Source organism: Vespa velutina, chromosome 5, assembly GCF_912470025.1.
Source record: "Vespa velutina chromosome 5, iVesVel2.1, whole genome shotgun sequence".
Taxonomy (NCBI): domain Eukaryota; kingdom Metazoa; phylum Arthropoda; class Insecta; order Hymenoptera; family Vespidae; genus Vespa; species Vespa velutina.
In genome coordinates this window covers 1,555,510-1,580,504 of record NC_062192.1, presented here as the reverse complement: position 1 = coordinate 1,580,504, position 24,995 = coordinate 1,555,510, and the positions used below count along the sequence as shown (strand labels likewise).

General features: G+C 31.0%; 4 protein-coding genes across 10 annotated transcripts in view; 3 read left to right on the top strand and 1 right to left on the bottom strand.

Moving 5' to 3' along the window:
• LOC124949299 (cyclic nucleotide-gated channel cone photoreceptor subunit alpha-like) overlaps window positions 1-3,216 on the bottom strand; it is a 69,573-nt gene extending 66,357 nt beyond the window's left edge. The window contains exons 1-2 of the mRNA XM_047494157.1: window positions 2,254-3,216; window positions 1,573-1,818 (exon numbers count right to left, since the gene is read on the bottom strand). Of these exons, the coding sequence (XP_047350113.1) occupies window positions 1,573-1,818; window positions 2,254-2,301 (294 nt within the window). The 5' untranslated portion in view covers window positions 2,302-3,216. The remainder of the gene's footprint in view (window positions 1-1,572; window positions 1,819-2,253) is intronic.
• Window positions 3,217-8,706: 5,490 nt separating this feature from the next.
• On the top strand, window positions 8,707-11,749 carry LOC124949298 (ring canal kelch homolog). Of its 3 annotated transcripts, none has more exons than XM_047494155.1 (10): window positions 8,707-8,960; window positions 9,155-9,262; window positions 9,324-9,470; window positions 9,605-10,009; window positions 10,102-10,355; window positions 10,414-10,641; window positions 10,721-10,893; window positions 10,985-11,125; window positions 11,208-11,463; window positions 11,552-11,749. In XM_047494155.1, exons 2-10 carry the CDS (start codon window positions 9,189-9,191, stop codon window positions 11,740-11,742), a joined length of 1,869 nt encoding a protein of 622 aa, XP_047350111.1. In that variant the 5' UTR covers window positions 8,707-8,960; window positions 9,155-9,188; the 3' UTR covers window positions 11,743-11,749. The 3 variants fall into 3 exon arrangements, with proteins under 3 accessions (XP_047350111.1, XP_047350110.1, XP_047350112.1); XM_047494154.1 differs by having other exon boundaries at window positions 9,312-9,470; XM_047494156.1 differs by lacking the exons at window positions 8,707-8,960; window positions 9,155-9,262 and having other exon boundaries at window positions 9,327-9,474.
• A 187-nt stretch (window positions 11,750-11,936) lies between these two features.
• LOC124949300 lies at window positions 11,937-13,645 on the top strand. The gene has a single exon (XM_047494158.1). It carries the CDS (start codon window positions 11,947-11,949, stop codon window positions 13,315-13,317), a length of 1,371 nt encoding a protein of 456 aa, XP_047350114.1. The 5' UTR covers window positions 11,937-11,946; the 3' UTR covers window positions 13,318-13,645.
• An 82-nt stretch (window positions 13,646-13,727) lies between these two features.
• Window positions 13,728-18,229, top strand: LOC124949314. 5 transcript variants are annotated; one of them, XM_047494193.1, is made up of 4 exons: window positions 16,873-16,893; window positions 17,000-17,388; window positions 17,474-17,637; window positions 17,697-18,229. In XM_047494193.1, exons 2-4 carry the CDS (start codon window positions 17,329-17,331, stop codon window positions 18,016-18,018), a joined length of 546 nt encoding a protein of 181 aa, XP_047350149.1. In that variant the 5' UTR covers window positions 16,873-16,893; window positions 17,000-17,328; the 3' UTR covers window positions 18,019-18,229. The 5 variants fall into 5 exon arrangements, 2 of the variants coding, with proteins under 2 accessions (XP_047350148.1, XP_047350149.1); XM_047494192.1 differs by having other exon boundaries at window positions 13,728-17,388; XR_007101043.1 differs by adding an exon at window positions 13,728-16,650 and having other exon boundaries at window positions 16,728-18,229.
• Window positions 18,230-24,995: the final 6,766 nt, after the last annotated feature.

Here is a 24,995-nt window from a genome sequence, read left to right as displayed (position 1 = left end):
AACTTTCTTGTTCGATAGTAAAAAGAAAAAGGAAGAAAAGTTCAGATAAAAGAGTTCTTTAAAAATTTTCAACGAACTTTACGAAATAAGCATATTCGTCTGTTTTTCTCTATTTCTTTAAATTTCGAGAGGATCCAATGGTTTGATGCATTAAATATTATATGTTATATATATATATATATATATATATATATATATATATATATATATATATGACGTACGAAACTCATGTTGATCGATAAATCTAACTTACGCGAATCCATTAATATAATTTAATTAAATGAAATTATTGGCGCCATTACCTTAAAACATTTTCAGAGTAAACGTTGATCGAGCAATAGTAAGTGTTATAATAAATGTAATGTCAGATGAAAATAATATTCATAAAATTTTCTTGGATATAATCTATTGTAAATATTCTTTTTAAAAAAGTTACATACATTAAAGTGTGTATATATATATATATATACTGAGAGTAACTTATTGTCAAATATTTACTCGTCAGGAAAGATCAAAAGAGGAGAATATTTCAATTGAAAGGAAACGTTTAAACGATAACGAGCCATCTCTATCTATCCATCGAGATTTCTTATTCGGATGAAACAGAGAAGAGGAAGAAAACAAAAAACAAGAAAACAAAAAAAAAACAGAAAGAAATAAAACAAAGAAAAAATTGAACGAAACGTCGACGATGAATTATACATTCTGATACGAATACAAAAAAAAAAAAAAAAAAAAAAAAAAAAAAAAGAAAAAGAAAGAAAGAAATAAGAGGAAACAAACTACAACTAAGGAAAAAAATATATCGTACCATCGATCTGGGGTTGACAGCTACATCTCATCGAGCATTTGATTAATAAAAGGGATTAATCATAAAAATTCGTGCTATATTAAAATCGATACTTATTGATAACGATAAGAGATAATACCAATTATAAAATAGGAATATATAATTAAATAACGATGAGAATACAAACAATGGGAATGAAAGCAAAAACAGGAATAATAATAATAATAATCTTAATAATAATAATAATAAAAAAAAAAAAAAAAAAAAAAAAAAAAAGAAAAAACGAAGAAAAGTACTTGCAACCGTATATACTGACACAGAACGTTAAATATCGAAGAGAAAATTCGACACTTTCGGGATTGGACATTTGACACTTACGGGGAGCGATATACGAACCACTGGCTGTCTTTGTGACATTTTCTAAGATTGCGTACTCCTAATTGGTACATTCAGAGCTGCATCCATAGAAAAGAGAGAGAAAAAAAAGAAGATCAATTATGATATAATGATCATGATATTCGTTACTTTTTCGACGTACTCTTTTTGAGTATAATGATCGAGAGAATCGTTGAATGATGTGACGTATGAAGATTTATGTCAGGCCAGTTTTATTATGGCTCTGAATCGTTGCACGTTAACGTTAAAAATAATGAATATAAGATAATAAGAGGAAAAGAAAAAAAAAAAGAAGAATAATAATAATAATAATAATAATAATAGAAAAATAAATAAAAAAAGAAAGAAAGAAAAAATAAAGCAAAAAAAAAGAACGAAAAGCTTACCTTGAGGCCAGACAGGACCGCAGCGGGGTCCGAGGGGGTCCGGCTCGAGGATGCTTGATTGGTAGCACCGTAACTAAGTTGTTGTTGATAATTCGAAAGGATTTTTTTATGAGCACTGGCCTGAGCTCTATAAGCCGACACTGATAACTTCATTTCTTTCTGTTCCTGTAAATGAGTCTCCTTACGTCGACGCTCGAGCCAGGACACATCGTCCGACTCCTTTATTTCAAAACTATAGTCAAAGGACTAAAGAAGAAAATTCTGTTCTTTGAAAAATTTTTCCAAGAAGTTTTAGCGAGAGAAAATAAAAGTCGATGTAAAAAGAAGAAAGGAAAAAAGAGAGATAGAGAAAGAGAGATAGAGAAAGAGAGAAAGAGAGAGAGAGAGAGAGAGAGAGAGAGAGAGAGACGGAAATAGAGATAGAAAGAGAAAAAGATGAAGTTGAAAGAAAGAGAAGAAAAATCGAACAGTTTCGGTCCTTGTCTTCTCTTCTTGAGTTATTTCCCTTCGTCTTTATACATACATACATACATACATTTATATATATATATATATATATATGTGTGTGTGTGTGTGTGAAAATGCGTTACATATGTATGTGTTTGTGTATATATGTATATATATGTATGTACGTATGTATGTACGTATGTATATATATCTCTTTGTCTCTTTCTCGCTCACTTTTTGTATCCTCCGGTCCTCTTTCTTCAAACAAACTACTTGTATCATTTCATCCTAGCCTTTCATCCACAGCACTCTTGTTCGTTGATTCCACGTAAAATCTTTTAAAGATTTTCTTCTTATTGAAACACAAAACTCGCATAATCCCACTGCACTATTCGTGATTCTATCTCTTATTATATCTTCTAAATCATGGCAGTCTTCGATAAAATAAATTTCTATATCAAATCGTTGTCTCTCGAATGATACGCATTCTTAAACTTCGATATTTAATCGTTTAATAGTATTTCGTTGATAAAAAAGGAAGAAAGTGATGGTACACTTTTTGAGCGTTCATTGACCTCCTTTAAGACGTATGTCGATTTATGTATATCGATCAGAATTAGTAAAAAAAAAAAAAAGAAAAAAAGAAAAACAAAAGTTCATAACAATTTTCCGTTCTTGCCTTTTCTTCTTTCCTTTATTTATTTATTTATTTATTTCTTTTTTTTTTTTTATTTTTTGATGGCGATAATAGTGCCGATTATCGTGATGGCGTTGAGGGAAGTGATTGCGAACGGTCAGTGATCTTTCCAAAAAAAAAAAAAAAAAAAAAAACCAAAAATTCACTCGAAACACATTGATATTTTTCGAATGATTAAGGAGGACATCTTGATATCATACATTTTCGTTCCTCTTCTTTCTCTTCGCATGCCTTTCGCTTTTTCTCTCGATTTCTTTCCATCCCTCTTTTCATAATACGCCAAAATTTCAATTGAGTTAAGAGATAAACGAACGTAACACATTCCTCATATTAATGTATTATATTATTTATTCTACCTTAGAGAAATGTCCGATATAATCACTGATTTCACTCATATCGTTGAATTCAAGTTTTGATTTTGTACGAACACTTCTTTTTTCCTTTCTTTCTTCCTTTTTCTATTTCTATTTTCTTTGTTTTTGTTGTTTCTTTGTTTTCTTCCACTGAACTCGAATTTCGTCCTCCTCTTCTTCTTCCTCTTCCTCTTCCTCTTCTTCTTCGTCTTCTTCTTTTTCTTTTTGATATTTTTCTCGATCGATTGGAAAAAAAAAAAAAAAAAAAATCCGAAATCTTTGTCCTTAAGGTTGATCGTTCATAGTGCCGCGTATCTTCGATGACAATCCACTCGACGAATAATTAAATTCTAGAACGACCAGTTGTGATATAATCGAAGACGAAGGTCATTCTTGGAAATCAAATATCTCGAATACCGAAAGATCACAAATATATTTCAACGGGAAAGGAAGTTCACTAGGAGCTTTCGCCTTTGTAAAAAGAAAAAAAAAAAAAAAAAATACAAAAAAAAAAAAAAAAGAAAAAGAACGAGCCAAATTCGATGAGATACGAGGCTAAAGAAAAAGATAGATAGAGAGAGAGAGAGAGATACAGAGAGACAGATCGAGAGAGAGAGAGAGAGAGAGAGAGAGAGAGAAATGGAAAGAGAGACAAAGAGATATAGAGGATGGGAATAGAGGTGGTTATCGAAGGGGATAGTAAAAGAAAATCCTGTTGGTAGTATCGCGCCAAGTTACGAACAAAGTCGAGCCAATATCAACGTCAAAACTTACGAAATTATTGTGAAATTCGTTCGATCTTGCTAATAACATTTTTCCTCTTTTTTTTTGTTCTTTCTTTCTTTTTTTTTTAATTTTTTGTTTTATTTTCTTTTTCTTTTGTCTATTTCTTCTTCTTCTTCTTCTTCTTCTTTTTCTCTTTCCTTTTCATGATAAAAAAAAAAAAAAAAAAAGGAAGAAATATAGTTGATGATAACCGATCGACTTTTTCTTTTTTTCCTTTTGATCATCCCCATATCTGGAACTTGTAATTACGTTCTTAATGAAAGAAAAGAAATAAGAAGAAGTATCATATTCTTCGTCCTCAATTCAAAAAGGTAATGTTAATTAAAAAAGAGGAAAAAAGAAATGGGGAAAAGTTCTTTTTGAAAAAAAAAATGAAAAAAAAAAAAAAAGTAAAAAAAAAAAGAAACAAAATCAGACGTAAAAATATTCCTTAGAGGTTTGCCAAGAACTGTTTTTAGAAAAGAGTTCGTCAAAGTTAAACTGCGTCGAGTGATATACGAAGTATCATGCCACTTTCTACGTGCCAACGTTCATGATCAAGCGTTACGTGAAATCTCGGATGGAAAATTCAACATGGTCGAGTAGTCCTCTGAGTTAATCCTTCTTGTTACGAAGTTTCTAAGAAAAACAGCCATAGCTAGTAAGCTACCTCGGAATAAGAAGAAGAAGAAGAAGAAGAAGAAGAAGAAGAAGAAGAAGAAGAGGAGGAGGAGGAGGAGGGGGAAGAAGAAGAAAAAAAAAAGAACGAAATAGTGTCTAAAAAAACAATGAGGAAAAATATCTTTTCAAATTTTCTTCAAGATAAATGAATCTAATGGATGAGAAACATAAATCAACAATATATCATCATCGTTTCATGAAAAGTTAGTGGGGAGGGCAGAGAGAAAAAAAAAAAAAAGAAAATAGAGAAGAAAAATAGAAATAAAAAAAAAAAAAAATAATAATAATAATAAAAGAAGAGAGCATAAAAAATAAAGAGTCGGACATTTCTTGTCCGGAAGAAGTCGGTCGAAACGATTATCGGACTAACACATAGCAAGTTTCCTAGCTGTGGTAGCTCGAGCATAACTGGATTACCAGTAGAAACGAACGAACGAACGAACGAAGACGGGGCATCATAGAAACGCATCGACTTCTAAACGAGCACGGCGAATCACACCGAACAGTTCCGAGGTGTTGTTCGTTCTATATTCTCTTTCATTTCCTCTCTCTTTCTCTCTCTCTCTCTCTCTTTTTTTATTATTTTCTACTTTTTCCTAATTTTCTTTTTTCTTATTTTTCTTGTTTTTCTCTTTCTTTCTCTCTCTCTCTCTCTCTTTCTCTCTTTTTTCTCTCTTTTGCTTTTTTCTCTTCCTTCTCTTTCTCTTCTATTTTTTCCAACGTTCTAACTGGATTAAATATTATCATGATGTACAGACTTCAAGGAATGAAAGTGTCACTCCCTATGAGCACGTCTCTTTTTCATACAAATTTACTATGGTTCCTTCTTATAGTTTCTACTCTCTTTTTCTCTCTCTCTCTCTCTCTATCTCTTTCTATCTCTCTTTTTCCTTTTCCTTAAATTATTTCGTACGTTCTATTTTTTCGAGGTAGATACAGACAATCGCAACTTGATACACTGGTTCTTGATGTACCTTTTATATACTGATTTTTCTTTTCGTTCGAATTTTACAATTCTTCCTCTTCTCAAATGTTTCTCTTTTCTTTTTTTTCTTTTTTCTTTTTCTTTTTCTTTTTCTTTTTCTTTTTCTCTACTCCTATCTTTTCTTTCGCGCAACCTCGAGCAACTAATTTCTTATATATTCTTATCATCTTCCGAGTTGTTCAATTTTTAAATTCAAACTTTCTTTTGTCCTTTTTTATTTTATCATCTTTCTCTCTTTTTTTTTCTTTTTTTTTTTTCTTTTTTTTTTTTTTTTTGCTATAATTCATATTTTGATTTCAATTGTATTCATGTAAGAAATTTTAAGCGAAATTTGAAAAGAAATTTCAATGAATGATTTTCATTAAAAAAAAAAAAAAAAAAAAAAAAAAAAAAAAAAAAAAAAAAAATATAAGTTTATATTAAAGGGATAATGGACGAAAGAAATTCATTAAATTATCGAATTTCAAATGACAAAGTAAATACTATCGTTTTAAATGAAACGATTATACGCGATGCTTACATTCGCTCAGATCGAATTTCTAAAGTTGCCAAAGACTATTATTTCAATTATGCGACACGCGCTTTTAGATCTAGTTAAGGGAACACTATAAATATTCGAAAGAAGAAATTTATCCGGCAAGGAAATTTTTTTGAAATTCGATTGATACATCATAGAATAATTCTTCTTTCCTCGATCCTTAAGTCATTTCGAAAATGAATTGAATTCCGTAGGACTTGAGACAAATTTGTATGGTTTCTCGGAACGATTTTCACTTATCTCGGATTTCATTTAATCGGCAATTCTGTTTGAGAAATCAATTCCAAGTTTTTTTATCTCTTTCTTCATGTACCTAAATGAAAATTTATCATTGCTATGTAATGCGTTTTCTTTTTTTAAAGAATTAATTTACGTCCATTTAATTTATCTAATTTTTTTTTCTTTTTTTTTTTTTATTAAATCCGTACGAAGAAATAATTCACTGCATTCTTTTTATATTTAATTTCGTTCTCAATTTTGTTTTGTTTTGTTTTATTTTATTTATAATACATCAGTTTCTCGAAACGTTTGAAATGAAGTCCATGTCAACGAAGTGATTCCATGAGTGCGTAGAAATTTTCGAATGATCAGGGTGAACGTACGGGGTATTGATTGATCGAACGACATCCTATCCGTCATAGTAGAACATTTTCAAACAATTCGTTTACCTAAACGCATTGAAAAATATGAGAGAAACGAACTCGATGCGTCAAAGCGTCGCAAGAGAATTTACGATCATTGGTGATGGAAACCCGATAGGAATTTTATTCGAAACGAGAAGAACGAACCGATTTACCGGCAATATAGGTAGATTGCAATTAACTTGGATCTGAGCCATGGGAAACTATGAAAAGTGATTAGAGTAATACATTTGTCTGGTAAAATGTCGAATATCCATCCAATTTTCTCTATTTTTTCTTTTGATCCAGCCGAGGATTTAAAAATCATCGAGAGAAGATGCTCTTTGTAATTTGAAAGGATCACCGATATAGTCGAAAAGAATCGTTAGATACAAAAGCTATAGTGGAAATTCATGAGAGGGAATAAAAAAAGAGGAAAAAAGAAAAAAGGACCTCTCTATCTCTCTTTCACTCTCTCTCTCTCTCTCTCTCTCCTTCTCTCTCTATCTTTCTTTGTCATTTCGAAAAATAGGAAGATTGATCGAATGATCAAAATATAAGTTGAATGCTTTGAAAAGAGAATTTAAACACCGAATTTATCCTACATATGTATATATATATACACATATGTATATATATATATATATATGGTGTCTCCTACACGTTCACGTAGTAAGACGAATTTCTTCTGAAGATGGCAAATCGATCGATTGACGTGTTCTTAATTTTTTCTTTCTGTCTTTTTTTTTCTTCTTCTTCTTCTTCTTCTTCTCACGAAAAAAAAACGTACACGATTGAAAAAAAGAGAAAAAAAAAAAACGTACGGGTTGGGATCGAGTTTTCACAATTTAGCAACGGCCGTCTTTCCTCACGCACGTGTCACGCGAGCACACGAGAGCCACTAGAGGAAGCGAGCAGTTTCGAGCCTCCTCGTGCGCCTGGCTGCCGCCACCCCGCCGACACCGACGCATCCCGACGCGTCGACAGGAAGGGGCACTTCGAGGAAGGGATGCTCAACGCTAACCGCGACGACGATGGAGACGACGACGGCGGCGACAACGACGACGACAACAACGACGACAACGACAACGACAACGACAACGACGACGACGATGACGACGACGACGACGACGACGACGACGTTGTAGGAGGATCCGTTTGACGGGAGCGCCGCACCCTCGATGCTTTAACGCGCAGAACTCGTCAAACTCGCCACCCCTTATCCACACCTATGGATTAAAAACCAAATTCCTTCCCCTACCATCTATACACTATTCCATCCTGCGCAATATCTTCTCAGCCATATTATCTCATTCTAAACCTATTTCCTTTGACAAAATTTTTATTTACTTTTGTTCACATTGAAATCAAATTTATTATTATTATTTATAATGTAACTAAATGTATGAAGAAAAAAAAAAATTGTATAAAGAATATATTTTTCGAACGGCTAATTTATGATAGAAATTTTTCGTTTTCCTTTACTTTTTCTTTTCTTTTCTTTTCTTTTCTTTTCTTTCCTTTTCTTTTTTTCTTCTACATATAATTACATAATAATATAATGTTGACAATAATCCTTTATTTCGAATGAAAGTATTACTTTCGTATTAACGGAGAAAATGTTTCTTATTATATTTATTTTATTTATTGTTCATGCGTTAAGGTAGGAATCTGTAATTTATTGATTATATCGATCGATCAAAGTTGGTTTCTCGGTTGAAAGATTTCAATGTATATTTCTTTGTCAAATGCGACATTATCAACAGATTTTTATGGCGTTAATGTTCATCGAAATATCGAAACTTTACGCTCATTTTATTATCATATGAGATACTTTTAATCGAATTAATGAAACCGACTTTATCGACTATAGATTTCGGAATTTTTATTTTCTAATCATTTGAAGCTAATTAACTTTTTGAAATTTGAATGGAAAATAATTCAATAACTCAATTGATTTTTTTTTCTTATCTTATGTCGATAAAATAGAATATCTTATGTGAAATATTTGGTATTAAATGGAAAAATCCTCATTTTGTTTTCTACCATCTTTCGATGTAGACCTGATCAGTATACACATAGCAACACACAAAATGGAAGATCTTTGTTGTATGGTGTTTTATGGCACTTGCAATGTTGTGACAGTAACGATGAATTACATTTAATCTCTATTAAAGCAATAACTTTTTTCATTGACATTATATTATACTTCGAACGATGCCAAATGTAAATTATTTTACATCTCGACGTGTGAAGATTAATTTAGTTTAACTACATCACAGTGATCAAACCAAAATTTATAGTAAATACTTTAATGATATTATCTACTTTTTTTTTCTTTTTTCTTTTTTGTTTGTTTGTTTTTTTTCTCCTTTAAAGCATTCAGAAAACGACTATAATGCGATAACAATTATTAAGTTAAATGATAAATCATATTGCAAAGATTTCAATCCAATGATTATTTTTTTCTAAAGTATAAATTAATTTTTATTTTAGGTGCAATTAGATTTATTTGGAAGTTTTTTTTGATATGGAATCTGCAGGCCAAAATCAAGCTCAAAATCCTGGGAACAGTGCTAACGATGGATTTGAAAACAAGGGCAGGTAATAATTACAATTATATCTTTTATTTCAGATAAACAAACTTTATCAGTTTATCTTTCAGTTGTTTGTTATTACGATATGCAAGTCAAAATTCATTGGATGAGAGTTCCCAGAAACATGTTCCTCGAGAAGGTTGTAGAGACAAACCACCATATAGAAATCATCATCATACCAATCGTGCATTTGAAGTAATCAATGAGATGCGCAAGTAAGTATTATGATAACTTGATATCATATTCAGTAAACATTTAATAAATAATAACATAAATAATAAATATATATATATATATAATTTTATATATGCTGTGTTTGAGATATTTAATGTAATAATAATTGTTATAGAAAAAATCTATTATGTGATGTAATCTTAGTAGCTGATGGAGGAATGGAAGTTCCAGCACATAAAATGGTTCTTGCTGCTTGTAGTCCTTATTTCTATGCCATGTTTACAAGTTTTGAAGAACGTGATCAAGAAAGAATTACATTGCAAGGAGTAGATTACTCTGCTTTAGAGTTATTAGTTGAATATGTATATTCTGCTGAAGTTCATGTCACAGAGGACATAGTACAAGTATTACTACCAGCGGCAAATCTTTTACAATTAACAGATGTTCGTGATGCATGTTGTGATTTTTTACAAGCACAATTACATCCATCGAATTGTCTTGGAATTCGTGCATTCGCAGATCTTCATGGTTGTTTGGAATTATTGGCGCATGCTGATAGTTACATAGAACAACATTTCTCGTAAGATATAATATTTACAAATAATAAATATATAACATTGATCTATTAAATGTATTTATACTTTGTTAAAATAATTGAATTATTTTTAACAGAGAAGTCGTTGATGGGGATGAATTTTTAACTTTATCACCTCAACAAGTTGCAAAATTAATCTGTAGTGATCGTTTAATGGTTCCATCCGAAGAGAAGGTATTTGAATGTGTAATTTCATGGGTACATCATGACTTGGAAACACGACAAGCGCATTTAGCTCAATTAATGGAACACGTTCGTTTGCCATTACTTTCTCAAGAATATCTTGTACAACGTGTAGAGGAAGAACCACTTCTTAAAGCTAATTTACAATGTAAGTAATCATTTGTATCATTCGCCAAAGTATTTTACTAATTAAGATATTTTTCCAGGTAAAGATTTTTTAATAGAAGCTTTGAAATATCATTTACTAAAGGGTGAACAGAAATCATTATTTAAAACACCACGTACAAAGCCAAGACAGCCACGTGGTTTACCTAAAGTATTGCTAGTAGTTGGTGGTCAGGCTCCAAAAGCAATTAGAAGCGTTGAGTGTTATGATTTTAAAGAAGAAAGATGGTATCAAGTGTCTGAATTACCAACAAGACGTTGTAGGGCTGGTAATTATATTATAACAAAGTTAACAAGTCAATTATATTTGAATTCCTTTAAAAATTCATTCTATTTCTTTTCACATAGGATTATCTGTACTCGGTGATCGCGTTTATGCCGTAGGAGGCTTTAATGGTTCTTTAAGAGTTCGTACAGTAGATATTTATGATGCAGCCACCGATCAATGGTCACCTTGTCCAGAAATGTCTGCGAGAAGATCAACTCTTGGCGTTGCAGTTCTTGGCAATTGCATTTATGCTGTAAATACTTTATATATATATATATATATTTTTTTTTCTTTTTTATTTATATAGAAATACAAATCCATACGAATTTGTAAATATTTTATAGGTTGGTGGTTTCGATGGTTCTACCGGATTAAATTCTGCCGAAGTATACGATCCAAATAGTCACGAATGGCGAATGATAGCACCAATGTCAACACGTAGAAGTAGTGTCGGTGTTGGTGTCGTAAAAGGTCTTCTTTATGCCGTGAGTTCTTCCCTTTTTTATTTCTTTTTTTTCTATACGCATATAAATCTTATTTCAATTAAACAATATAAATGTTTGTTAGGTCGGTGGATACGACGGAGCATCACGACAATGTTTATCCAGCGTAGAATGTTATAATCCGGATAAAGATCAATGGAAGCCAGTACCAGAAATGTCTGCACGACGTAGCGGAGCAGGTGTAGGTGTATTGGATGGAATATTATATGCGGTTGGTGGACACGATGGTCCATTAATAAGAAAAAGTGTAGAAGCTTTTAATCCAGAAACTAATCAATGGACTCCAATAAGCGATATGGCTCATTGTAGAAGAAACGCTGGTTAGTAAAGTCATTAAAGAATTGGTATGAATTGTCAAATTATAGAATATATATATATATATATTAATACAAAGAATTTATTATATAGGGGTTGTAGCTTTGAATGGGCTTCTATATGTTGTTGGTGGTGATGACGGTTTATCAAGTTTAGCATCCGTTGAAGTTTATTCACCTAGAACCGATACCTGGACTACATTACCAACTTGTATGGGAATTGGTCGTAGTTATGCTGGCGTTGCAATAATTGACAAACCAATGGCACCTGCTACGACAATGTGAGGTCTGCAATCCGCTGGGCACGTGACAGAACAAAATGCAGACTCGATTGTCGACGTGTCTGAGCCATTACGAGAGGCCGAGCCCAGCGGTGTGCAAAATTTAGATCAGAATCTTCCTCAACAATATCGTGCTGGTAGTCACGCTTGTCAAGGAGCTCGTTGCGTTTGTCAGAGATACGAGAACGGGGAATTGGCTGTTGTAGTTATGAATCAAAATAGAAATCAGGAAAGGGACGAGTCTTATCAGAATGCTGTTCGTGTTGCACGTAATTTTCAAAATCGGCCTCCTGGTGCGGCTCAACCACATCCAAATCTTAATCCTAATTATCAAAATCCAGTTGATCTTGTTAGGAATTATAACAGAGCTCGACAACATCAGGAACCAGAAGAAAATATTTACGAGAGATTGGACAACGACGACGACGATGACGAAGAAAACGAAGGTGAACATAACGCTGAGGGTGGCCGTAACGATATTGTTAATAATCCAAATAATCAGAATCCTATGGATGATCATATATACGAGAGAATCGACGATCGATCTTCTTGCCGTAATAGAGCTTATTCTCGTTTGAAATATCAAATGTTGAATCTGATATCTGGTGGTCATTTCTTGAACGAGATCGACTCGAGAAATTTTAATCAATACGATCAACCACGACACGTTTATTTAGATTCATCCAGAATGGGCAATCAATTTTGTCAAAGCCGTTTGGGAAGACTCGGACGAAATTGTTTTTCCAGCGAAAATCTCGCTTATGCTTCTACCAGACGATCAGCTTATCCTTTGGGTTACAACTGTTCTTGTCCTTATTGTAGACATTTGGATTCGAGATATGTCTGCCATCATTGTCAGAGTTTACATAATAGACTTCGTTATCAAGATAGTACTAATACTGCAAGACAGTATATATATCAGTTATCTAGAAACTGCAAATGTCCCTTTTGTCGTGGGGATTATGCAAAACTCTCATCTGGTAATAATCGATCAACCGAATCATCATCTTCCAGAGGTAAAGATTCTCATCATAGAAGTCCTGCTGGTTGTGTTTGCCGAAATAAAACAATGCCTAGCTCGAGTTCATCGATGCAAGTTGGAAGATATGTCGATTGGATCAATAGAATTGGTTCATCCGTTAATAATCCACTTTATGCAACAATTCACATTGGTAGAATCGATCGATCTTATTCTGGTTCAGCACCCACTGGTAATTCTGATACTACAGCTGCTTCAACATCAACAGGAGGATCAACAGATGCTGGTACTTCAGCGAATATCAGATCGATCTTTGCCTCGACCTCTTATAATCCTTCTACTTCATCAGCTTCCGTTTGTCTTATGAATCGTTCAACGGAACGTCAACATACGTGCGACGATTCTTGTATAAGAAATCAGAATCTAGCTAGGATTTGTCAATTTCTTGGTAGATGTGAAAGAGCAGAGTGCAATCATAGTAGATTGTCGGTTCATTGGTGGTTCGTTAATAGATGGTTTAATACTGAGAGAAATGTTGACAATGCTCCTCTCGAAGAAGAACCACGTGAACGTCAAGATAGTGATAGTGACGATTCTTAAATATTTTGTAAATCTATGATTTTCAATTTATCTTACTTTTCTATCGTATTTCATCTTCTTAAATATCACCGATGAATCTCTTTCTCCTAACGAATGGTTTTTATTTTCTCAAGTGTTCATTTATCACTCATTTTCCATTATGTGTAATGACAATAGTTGTAGAGTTTCAGGTTGTGATATTTACTAGGATATAATATTTAAATAAGTCTACTTCTGGGATGTCAGTAGAGAGGTCGTTCGATTGTAGAACTTTAGTTTATTATTATTTACTTTTATATATATATATATATATTTTTTTTTTTTTTTTTTAATACTATAGCTTCGTAGCACCAACTTGTGTTTTATATATATATATATATATATATATATATATATATATATATATATATATATATATAAATAACTGGCGCAGTGTGTTGTATATCAATATAATAATAATAATGACGATGATAATGATAATGATAATGATAATGGTAATGATAAGTAATTGACAATGTTCTCCGTTTGTTATATAGATCATAATCTACCGAGTAGAATCTAATAATGATCGACATCGGTGAACATTTAAATTTTCAATCATCTAGAAATATTAATAACCATTTTTTAAGCTTGCTCGTAAGATTAAACGACCTACTCGCTGCTTCCTCGATTAAAATGAAAAAACAAAAAAAGACAAAAAAAGAAACAAAAAAAAAGACAAAAAAAAAAAGAAAAAAGGAAAAAGAATCTCTACATTTACAAATGATAAGACTTGATGTTATTATGCTCGTATATATTTAGATAAAAGATTAATCAGTATTTTTAAAAATTGCCTTTGCATACAGCTCGATCGAATCGAATTCGATGGAAAGTTTTCGAATTTGCTAAAAAAGAAAAAAAGAAAACGAATTTGTATTTTACGTTTCTATTTGAAGAAGAAAAGTGTAAATAATTTTTTGTAATTCGATCGCCGTCATGGTATTTATCTAAAAAAGAAGAAAAAAACAACAAAAAAAAAAAAATAAATAAATGAAGTAAAGAAAGGAGAGCATTGTAAAGGCAATATGTGAAACGTGTCGATAATTTGATGAATGATTCTTATACGCCAATTAATATAAATTAAGATAAAAATAAAAAGATAAAAGATCTCACGCTTAAGAAATTAAAAGAACAAAAGAAAATGAAAAGTAACAAATTAAATCGACTAAAATAATTGAGTTGAATTATATCGATTCTATTCTAAAGAATCCGATTAATTTTAACTCCAACGGTACAAGTTAAATTCTTAAACGTATTATCTATATTTATTTTTTGTATTTCGGAGAAGAAGCAGATGTTATATACATATATCAACGTTGTGATCAACGTCTAATTAATAAAGGATCTTATGATAGATAATGAAGTGTGTTATGTGAATTTATTATCAATTATTTTTAATAAACACATATATATATATATACATAGCTAACAATAATCCCATTTGATCCGCAAGTGGATGTGCATACGATAGCTGTATCATATGTATTATTGTGTAATTATCATTGATCTATCATTAAATTTACATTGGATGCAAAGTGCGAGGATAAAAATGATTGTTGAAGTGCGAAACATAACGATTACAATTTTACATAACGCAGAATATTCATGCACACTCACATAAATATTAAATGTCATTTTTCTGTCACGGAATCTTATCTTTTTATCTTTAGATCTATCCCATCGCATTTTCATATTGCACGTTAATATAAGCCTAGTATTTTTTTTAATGACGTTTCTTCTGATACTTGACTTATATCATTTTTAATGTCAGGCATTTATTAAAGACAACTTTTTTCTAAAAAATGGGACGGTTAAAATGGTCTGTTCATGGACTTCCACAATGTTTGCTTTAAATAGTTCGCTTTAAATCTAAATTAAAAGGAACAAATATTGAAGAAATAAAAACAACGTTTATTAATCGATCGATGATAAACTAATAAAGGAAAGCATAAAATTATTTTCTTCGAAGGAGATAACATTTATACTAATCAGCATGACGATCGTAATATTCCAAATGGTTATAAGTCATTCAACAATTAATATTTAATAAAGAGTATCCTTTATCCTTGTCGTGTAAGAATTTTCTTCATAAATTTCATTATATCGTAGTCTGTCGATTCGTTCTATTTGAGAAATAGTCCGATTCGTTCGATTTGAGAAATACATAAGAAAATATGAGATTCTTTATACAATTAACGAAACTCGTTCCTCTTTTTCTTCTTCTTTCTACGAAAATCGCAAGATCTTACGAATTTCTTTCTATCGGCGAAGAACAAGTTCCTTTTATCATCGACATTTGCAAATTATACGGAATGAAATCAATAATTTTCTTGTACTCTGATTCAATGAAAGGTGTTATCATAATATTTTTAATTTTCATTTCTTCATTTGAATTATCATTGTATTCCTTTTTCTCAGAAATGGAAATGAAAACGATGATTTTTAAATGGACGCGTGTGCTTTCTCGCGAAGGATTTACGTCTACGAACTTGTACTTTTCGGAATTGCACAAATCGTTGTACTATGTAGGACGAATCATACAACCATATTATATCGCTGTGATTTCAAATTATAATGCGATTAATGAGTTCTCCTTAGCAACCAGTACATTTGACATGTCTTTTGCTGCATGGCTAGTGTTATTCATTTATAAGGGACATGGCTCCGATTATTGTCACAGTCCACCAGGTAATATATTTCATTTAAGATTCAACACGAAAATGTTGGTACGTTGCGGTACAGAAAATATTTTACGAGAGTGGTATTCGATCGATACGAATCAAACCGAGATCAACGATTTAGCAACGTGGAACTTAGAAAATGGAATAACTAAAATTGCTCCAGATTCTCTTTATAAAAGGAGATATAATTTACAGGGTTTGGTAATGAGAGCTGTTATAGTTAAGGTAAAATATTCTCTAGTGTGAATTTATTTTCTATTTTTTGGTTAAATAAATTAGCATTTATTATTTTCTTCTTCACTAGGATTCGTCGTTCTTAATCGTAAACGAGGATGGCAAATTAGATGGTATATTAGGTAGAATATTAAGAAACCTTTGTGTGACTCTTAATTTTAGTATCAACATTGTCTCGGAAGTAGAAGAATATGGAAATTGGAATTCTAAAGAAAAGAACTGGTCTGGAGCAGTGGGAGAATTATATGCTGGACGTGCTGACATTTCTATTTCGGATTTTACTATTACCGGTCCCAGATTGAATGCTGTCGACTTTACGCTTCCTCTTTTGCTTACGAAAAAATGTCTTTTCATTCGCGAACCACAAATATTTGCGATTAAATGGTCATCTTTTATTCTAGTACGATACCTGGCAATCAAATATTTTCTTTTTCTTTGGTTAACCTTTATAAATTAAAAAATTGATATTTTTCTAAGGCATTCTCCTATTCCATTTGGATAGCTATATTGGTGATATTAATTGTCGGATCGATTTTACTAATTTTTCTCAAAATAAAGAATGGAACCGATCGTAAAGTAAGAGATTTGTTGTCAGACAATTTTTTGGAGATTTGGGGTATATTTTGTCAACAGGGTCTGGCAGGTATGATACGATATTTCTTAAATTATCTTCCAATTGTTTCTTTCTTGTTCTTCTTCTTTTTCTTTTTTTAATGGTTATATTTATATAAATTATTTGTTTCATTTAGATTTTCCTGATAGATCTTCTTTAAGAATAGCATACTTTTCTATCCTTCTTTTGACTGTTGTATTATCAGCCGCTTATTCTGCATCTTTGACGAGCTTTTTAACTACCGGTATTCACAAATTACCCTTTCATTCATTAGAGACGTTCGTTGAAGACGGTACTTATCAATTTTCCGTTTTTCGTGGTACGTCTAGTTATGATAAATTTGCAGTGAGTATTATATTTTTATCTACGCTGTTATGTACATATATATACATATATAATAAGTACATAAAGACAAGTGAAAATATATATTTGTAGAATTCGGAACATCCGCTTGAAAAGAAATTAATGAAGTTGATGTTAGAAGAAGAAAAATTGACACCAAATGTAGTAGAAGGATTTAGAAGAGTACGCTAAAGTATTATAAGAAAACAAAATGAAATAGTATATATATATAAAATTTTCTTTTTAATATCTGTTATTTGAATCACAGGTTTGTAACAATCGGAAACTAGCAATCTACACGTCCGAGGAAGTACAAAAGATTGCATATCTTAAAATACCATGTAACCTAGCTTCTATTGATACAGGACGCGTAGAGAGTGTAGCAATGATTTTATCCAAAAACAATCCATTCACAAAAGTTATCAATTTTCAGTAAGTACTCATTAATAATGTACAATCGCATTTATCGTTATAGCAAAAGCTCATTCTAGCTTGCAGAAATTTATCGAGAATGGAATGATGAATCGTTTGAAGGATACGGCTTTCAAGAAGAAATCCGGTGATGTGAAGAAGCATGAGCCGGTTTGCATAAACAGCGTTATGTCGCTTATTCTCTTTATCCAAACTGGTATCATTTTGAGTATTTTTATTCTGATCATAGAAAAATGTATATTTTCTTCTAAAATGAAGAAGGAGTCAATGATAGATCGTTCTCTTTCGAATAAATCGTCATGCGTTAATTTGAAAAGGAAGAGAGATATAAAAAATTTTACAAAATATCACAGGAATCGGAAACGACAACGCGAAAACTAATAACGACAAGGCTTATGTTCGTTTTTAAACGAATTCTTCATTTTGCTTGTAATTTTCTAATATTACACATTCTTAATCTATTACAATAGTTGTCTACAATAATCACATGCATTCGTATATATAGAGAAATTATAATACAATGTTTGTTGGTAATAAATCATTTTGTCAAATAATTGTCTCGTTTATATTAATCGATTTATGTTAATTTATTTTAATGAGTGCAATATTTTATTTATTATATTACATTTTATTATCTTTCTAGAATAAGATAAATTTGTAAAGTAAAGTGCATGTAGATATGTAAATCTAGGCAGAATTATATTCACACGTTGAGGGAGGAAAAAAAAATGGCAAAAAAAGAGAAGAATGGAAAGGAAGAAAAAGAGGAGAATAATAAAAACATTTAATAAATGATCGATAAAAGATCAATGCCAGCACTCATAAATTAATTTTTTTTTGTTAACACACGTCACGTCCATTCATATCTGTACGACAATCAGGATGTAATCGAAGAGACCATAAATCTCTCAAAAGTTTACAAATTTAGTCTCATACGATCTTCGTTCGCTGTCGCGTAAAAATTTTCCCAAGGAATTTCTCGACAACCTAATCGTCTATCCAAGAAATAGTCGTCATTTATAAATTTATTGATCGATATACAAAAAAAAAAAAAAAAAAAAAAAAGAAATGTGGTACTTCGTACGATTAACAATATTTGTTCTTCTTTTCCTTCTTTCCTTTTCGACGATCGCAAGATCTAACGAATTACTTTCTACCGGCGACGAATACGTTCCTTTGTTTATCGAAGTTAGCAAATTATACAAAACAAAATCTATTATTTTCTTATTCGCCGAATCGGTAACAGGTGCGATATAATATTTCTCATTTTCTTCTTATTATTTTTATTATCTTTATATATTTTTTTTCTCTTTTCCCCTCAGAAATGGAAATGACAACGATTGTGTTCAAATGGACGCGTGCCCTTTCTCGCGAAGGTTTTGTGACTTCGAACTTATACTTTTCAGAATTGGCCGAATCGCTTTATTACGTAGAGCGAATCGTACGACCACATTACATCGTAGTTATATCCGATTACAACGGGTTTAATGAATTTTCTTTAGCAACTAGTACCTTCGACATGTCCTTTGCTGCATGGCTAGTGATATTCATTTACAAGAAACATGGATTTGATTTTTGTCACAGTCCGCCAGGTAATATATTTAATTTAAGATTCAACTCAGAAATGTTGGTCCGTTGCGGTACAGAAAATATTTTACGAGATTGGTATTCGATCGATCCTAATCGTACCGAGATCGACGATGTAGCAACATGGAGCTTAGAGAAAGGGATAACCAATATGTTACCTAATTCTCTTTATGATAGAAGATATAATTTACATGGTCTGATCATGAGAGCTGTTATAGTTAAGGTAAAATATTTACATTCTGAAGATATTATCGATTTTCAAATTAAATATAAAATAAATCATTGTTTTATTTTGATCTATCGAAAATTTCTTTTTTGTTCAAAATAAAAATAATGATTTATCTCTTTCTTTATTATTTCTTTTTCTTCCTCGCAGAATTCATCATACGTAAATGTAAACAAGGACGGCCAATTGGACGGTATGTTCGGTATAATATTAAAAGAACTTTGTATGACTCTGAATTTTAGTTTGAACGTTGTCTCGGAAGTTGACGAGTACGGTATATGGAATTCAAAAAAAAATACATGGTCAGGAGCAATCGGTGAATTATATGCTGGACGTGCTGACATTTCTATTTCAGATTTTTCTATTACCAGTGCAAGATTCAATGTAGTTGACTTCACTCTTCCTTTGTTACTTTCAAAAAGCTATCTTTACATTCAAAAACCCCAGATATATGCGATCAAATGGACGTCTTATTTTCTCGTACGATAAATTCCAATGAAATTATAATATTTCATAATCTTTTTCACACTTCAATTGTCACGAATTAAATAATTTCTTATTCATCAGGCTTTCTCCAATTCCGTTTGGATTGCTATATTTGGAATATCATTTTGTGGAATGATATCATTAATTTTTCTCAAAATAAAATATGGATCGAATCGTTACATAGGACATTTATTGGCCGATATATTTTTAAACATTTGGGGTATATTTTGTCAACAGGGACTCGCAGGTTTGATTCAATGTTTCTAGATTTTTCTTTTTGTTCTTATTTCATTAATTATATTTCAACAAACTATTCGTTTCCTTTAGAATTTCCTAATAGATCTTCGTTAAGGATAGCATATTATTCTATATTTCTTTTGGCTGTAGTCTTAAATGCCGCATATTCCGCGGCTTTGATAAGCTTTATAACATCTGCTACCACCGTATTACCTTTTCATTCATTAGAGGACTTAGTTGCGGACGGTAGTTATAAACTTGCTGTTGTTCGTGGATCAGCTGATTATGACGTTTTTGCAGTAAATATTATACGTATTAATCCTGTTTTTTTTCTTTTTTTTTTTTTTTTTATATACACACAGTATATATGTGTATAAAGCAATAAGTACATATACGAAGATAAAGAAATATATTTATTTGTAGAATTCGGAACATTCGCTTGCAAAGAAATTGATGAAGTTGATGATAAAAGATGAAAAATTGCCAGTAAATGTTTTGGAAGGATTTAGAAGAGTACGAAGAAATATTAAAAAAAAAAAAAAAAAAAAACAAAAAAAAAATAGGTTTTATATATATATATATATTTTTTTTTTTAATTTGTAATACCTGTTACTAAATTACAGATTTGTAAAAATCGAAAACTAGCAATTTACGCGATGGACGAAGTAGAAAGGAGTGAATTTCATAAAATATCATGTAAACTGATTTCTATTAAAATGGGAAGTGTAGACAGTTTAGGGATGATTTTATCTAAACACAATCAATTCACAGACGTTATCAATTATCAGTAAGTACACTATTTATAATGTAAAATTTCATTTATCATATGTTAAAGCACTGGCTGGTTCTAGCTTGCAAAAATTTATCAACAATGGTATGATAGATCGTTTAAAAGATATGACGTATAGAAAGGAATCTGACTATAAAATATATCATCAACCTGTTCGCATAACCAGCGTAATATCACTTATCTTATTTATTCTAATTGGTATGGTTTTGAGTATTTGCATTTTGATCATAGAGAAGTGTTTTTTCGTTCATAAAAGTAAGAAGGAGACGATGTTAAATCTTACTTCGTTGAAAAAATCATCTATATATTATATTAAAAGGAAGAAAAGTATAAGAAATTTTGCGAAGTATTACACGAATCGCGAATATGCACGCGTAAAATATTAACAATACCATTGATATTCATTCTAAATAAATCTTTGTACATCGATTGGAATATTCTAATGAAATAGAAACACGCATAAACGTATTTTAAGTTTTAGCATTATTTAGCACATTTTACAAATAAAATAGAATCTTTTTCATTAGATCGTAATTATAACGTAATTATAATCATACTTCTGTATAATAGTAATTTAAAATAAATGATCTATATATCGTTATAATTAAATTGTTATATCCCGTTTGATCATCCTTGTTTGTTTAATAATTATTTAATTGCGATAAACTCGCAATTCTTGCGAATAAAAAATGATTAGAATAGAATGTTTCGATTTATCTCTTCTAACGTGTGACAGTTGAAAATCATTTTCTCAAGTGCTTGCCTCGTTTATATCGATCAGAACATCTAATAAATTATTTTAGTTGAAGTATAACGTTGTTTTAAAGACGATGTATTTTAAATTCATTTGCGTTGAACGCGTGTTGGTAGATACGCAAATATAGATGGACATATATATATATATATATATATATATGTATATATATATATATATAATATATATATATATTATATATATTTCATTCGTCAAAGAAGAAAATGAAGAGAAATAAGCATTGGAGAAATAAAAACAACGTTTATTAATCGATCGATGATAAAGTAATATGGAAACGCATAAAATTATTGTCTTCGGAAAAGAAACATTTATTTTAGTCAGCACGACGATCGTAATATTCCAAATGGTTATAAGCCTTTCATCAATTAATATTTAATAAAATACGATCTTTCTGCGTTGCCATGTAAGAATTTTCTTCATAAATTTCATTACATCGTTGTCCGTCGGTTCGTTCGATTTGAGAAATACGAATAAGAAAAAAATGAAGTTCTTTGTACAATTAACGATACTCGTTCCTCTCTTTCTTTTTCTTCCTACGAAAATCGCAAGATCTTACGAATTTCTTTCTACCGGTGAAGAACAAGTTTCTTTTATCATAGACACTTGCAAATTATACGGAATGAAATCAATAATTTTCTTGTATTCTAATTCAATGAAAGGTGCTATTATAATATTTCTAATTTTCATTTCTTCATTTGAATTATCATTGTATTCCTTTTCCTCAGAAATGGAAATGAAAACGATGATTTTTAAATGGATGCGTGCAATTTCTCGCGAAGGATTTACGTCTACGAACTTGTACTTTTCGGAATTGCACAAATCGTTGTACTATGTAGGACGAATCATACGACCATATTATATCGCTGTGATTTCAAATTATAATGCGATTAATGAGTTCTCCTTAGCAACCAGTACATTTGACATGTCTTTTGCTGCATGGCTAGTGTTATTCATTTATAAGGGACATGGCTCCGATTATTGTCACAGTCCACCAGGTAATATATTTCATTTAAGATTCAACTCGAAAATGTTGGTACGTTGCGGTACAGAAAATATTTTACGAGAGTGGTATTCGATCGATACGAATCGAACCGAGATCAACGATTTAGCAACGTGGAGCTTAGAAAATGGAATAACTAAAATTGCTCCTGATTCTCTTTATAAAAGAAGATATAATTTACAGGGTTTGATAATGAGAGCTGTTATAATTAAGGTAAAATATTTTCTAGTGTAAATTCATTTTCTATTTTTTGGTTAAATAAATTAGGATTTATTATTTTCTTCTTCGCTAGGATTCGTCGTATCTAACCATAAACGAGGATGGCAAATTAGATGGGATATTAGGTAAAATATTCAGAAAACTTTGTGTGACTCTCAATTTTAGTGTCAACATTGTTTCTGAAATAGAAGAATATGGAAGTTGGAATTCTAAAGAAAAGACTTGGTCCGGAGCAGTGGGAGAATTATATGCTGGACGTGCTGACATTTCTATTGCAGATTTCTCTATTACCAATGCTAGATTGAATGTTGTTGACTTTACGCTTCCTCTTTTGATTACGAAAAAATATCTTTACATTCGCGAACCACAAATATTTGCGATTAAATGGTCATCTTTTATTCTAGTACGATACCTGGCAATCAAATATTTTCTTTTTCTTTGGTTAACCTTTATAAATTAAAAAATTGATATTTTTCTAAGGCATTCTCCTATTCCATTTGGATAGCTATATTGGTGATATTAATTGTCGGATCAATTTTACTAATTTTTCTCAAAATAAAGAATGGAACCGATCGTAAAGTAAAAGATTTGTTGTCAGACAATTTTTTGGAGATTTGGGGTATATTTTGTCAACAAGGTCTGGCAGGTATGATACGATATTTCTTAAATTTTCTTCCAATTGTTTCTTTCTTGTTCTTCTTCTTTTTCTTTTTTTAATGGTTATATTTATATAAATTATTTGTTTCATTTAGATTTTCCTGATAGATCTTCTTTAAGAATAGCATACTTTTCTATCCTTCTTTTGACTGTTGTATTATCAGCCGCTTATTCTGCATCTTTGACGAGCTTTTTAACTACCAGTATCCACAAATTACCCTTTCATTCATTAGAGACGTTCGTTGAAGATGGTACTTATCAATTTTCCGTTTTTCGTGGTACATCAAGTTATGAAAAATTTGCAGTGAGTATTATATTTTTATCTACGCTGTTATGTACATATATATACATATATGATAAGTACATAAAGACAAATCAAAATATATATTTGTAGAATTCGGAACATCCGCTTGAAAAGAAATTGATGAAGTTGATGTTAGAAGAAGAAAAATTGACACCAAATGTAGTAGAAGGATTTAGAAGAGTACGCTAAAGTATTATAAGAAAACAAATTGAAATAGTATATATATATATATATATATAATTTTCTTTTTAATATCTGTTATTTGAATCACAGGTTTGTTACAATCAGAAATTAGCAATCTACTCGTCCGAGGAAGTACAGAGAATTGCAAATCTTAAAATACCATGTAACCTGGCTTCTATTGATACAGGACGCTTAGAGAGGGCAGCCATGATTTTATCCAAAAATAATCCATTCACGGATGTTATCAATTTTCAGTAAGTGCACAATTAATATTATACAATTGCATTTATCGTACATAATAGTAAAAGTTTATCCTAGTTTGCAGATATTTATCGAGAGTGGAATGATGAATCGTTTAAAGCATATGACATTTAAGAAGAAATCCAATGATGTGAAGAAGCATGAACCGGTTTGCGTAAACAGCGTTATGTCGCTTATTTTCTTTATCCAAACTGGTATCATTTTGAGTATTTTTATTCTGATCATAGAAAAATGTATATTTTCTTCTAAGACGAAGAAGGTGTCAATGGTAGATCGTACTCTTTCGAATAAATCGTCAGGCGTTAATTTGAAAAGGAAGAGAAGTATAAAAAATGTTGCAGAAGATCACAGGAATCGGAAACGACAACGCGAAAACTATTAACGACAAGGCTTATGTTCGTTTTTAAACGAATTCTTCATTTTGCTTGTTATTTTCTAATATTTGTCTACGATAACCACATGCATTTGCATATAGACTAAAATTAAAATACAATGTTTGTTGGTAATAAATCATTTTGTCAAATAATTCCCTCGTTTATATTAATCGATTTATGTTAATTTCTTTTAATGAGTGCAACATTTTATTTTAAGACGTTGCATTTTGTTATCATATCTATAATAACGTTAATGTGT

Coding starts and splice junctions, on each gene's coding strand:
- LOC124949298 (XM_047494154.1), top strand. CDS start 9,189: ATGGAATCTGCAGGCCAAAATCAAGCTCAAAATCCTGGGAACAGTGCT. Junction 11,126..11,207: donor TAAAAGGTCTTCTTTATGCC/GTGAGTTCTTCC, acceptor AATGTTTGTTAG/GTCGGTGGATACGACGGAGC. Junction 11,464..11,551: donor TCATTGTAGAAGAAACGCTG/GTTAGTAAAGTC, acceptor TTTATTATATAG/GGGTTGTAGCTTTGAATGGG.
- LOC124949300 (XM_047494158.1), top strand. CDS start 11,947: ATGAATCAAAATAGAAATCAGGAAAGGGACGAGTCTTATCAGAATGCT.
- LOC124949314 (XM_047494192.1), top strand. CDS start 17,329: ATGAAGTTGATGTTAGAAGAAGAAAAATTGACACCAAATGTAGTAGAA. Junction 17,389..17,473: donor TAGTAGAAGGATTTAGAAGA/GTACGCTAAAGT, acceptor TTTGAATCACAG/GTTTGTAACAATCGGAAACT. Junction 17,638..17,696: donor ACAAAAGTTATCAATTTTCA/GTAAGTACTCAT, acceptor AGCTCATTCTAG/CTTGCAGAAATTTATCGAGA.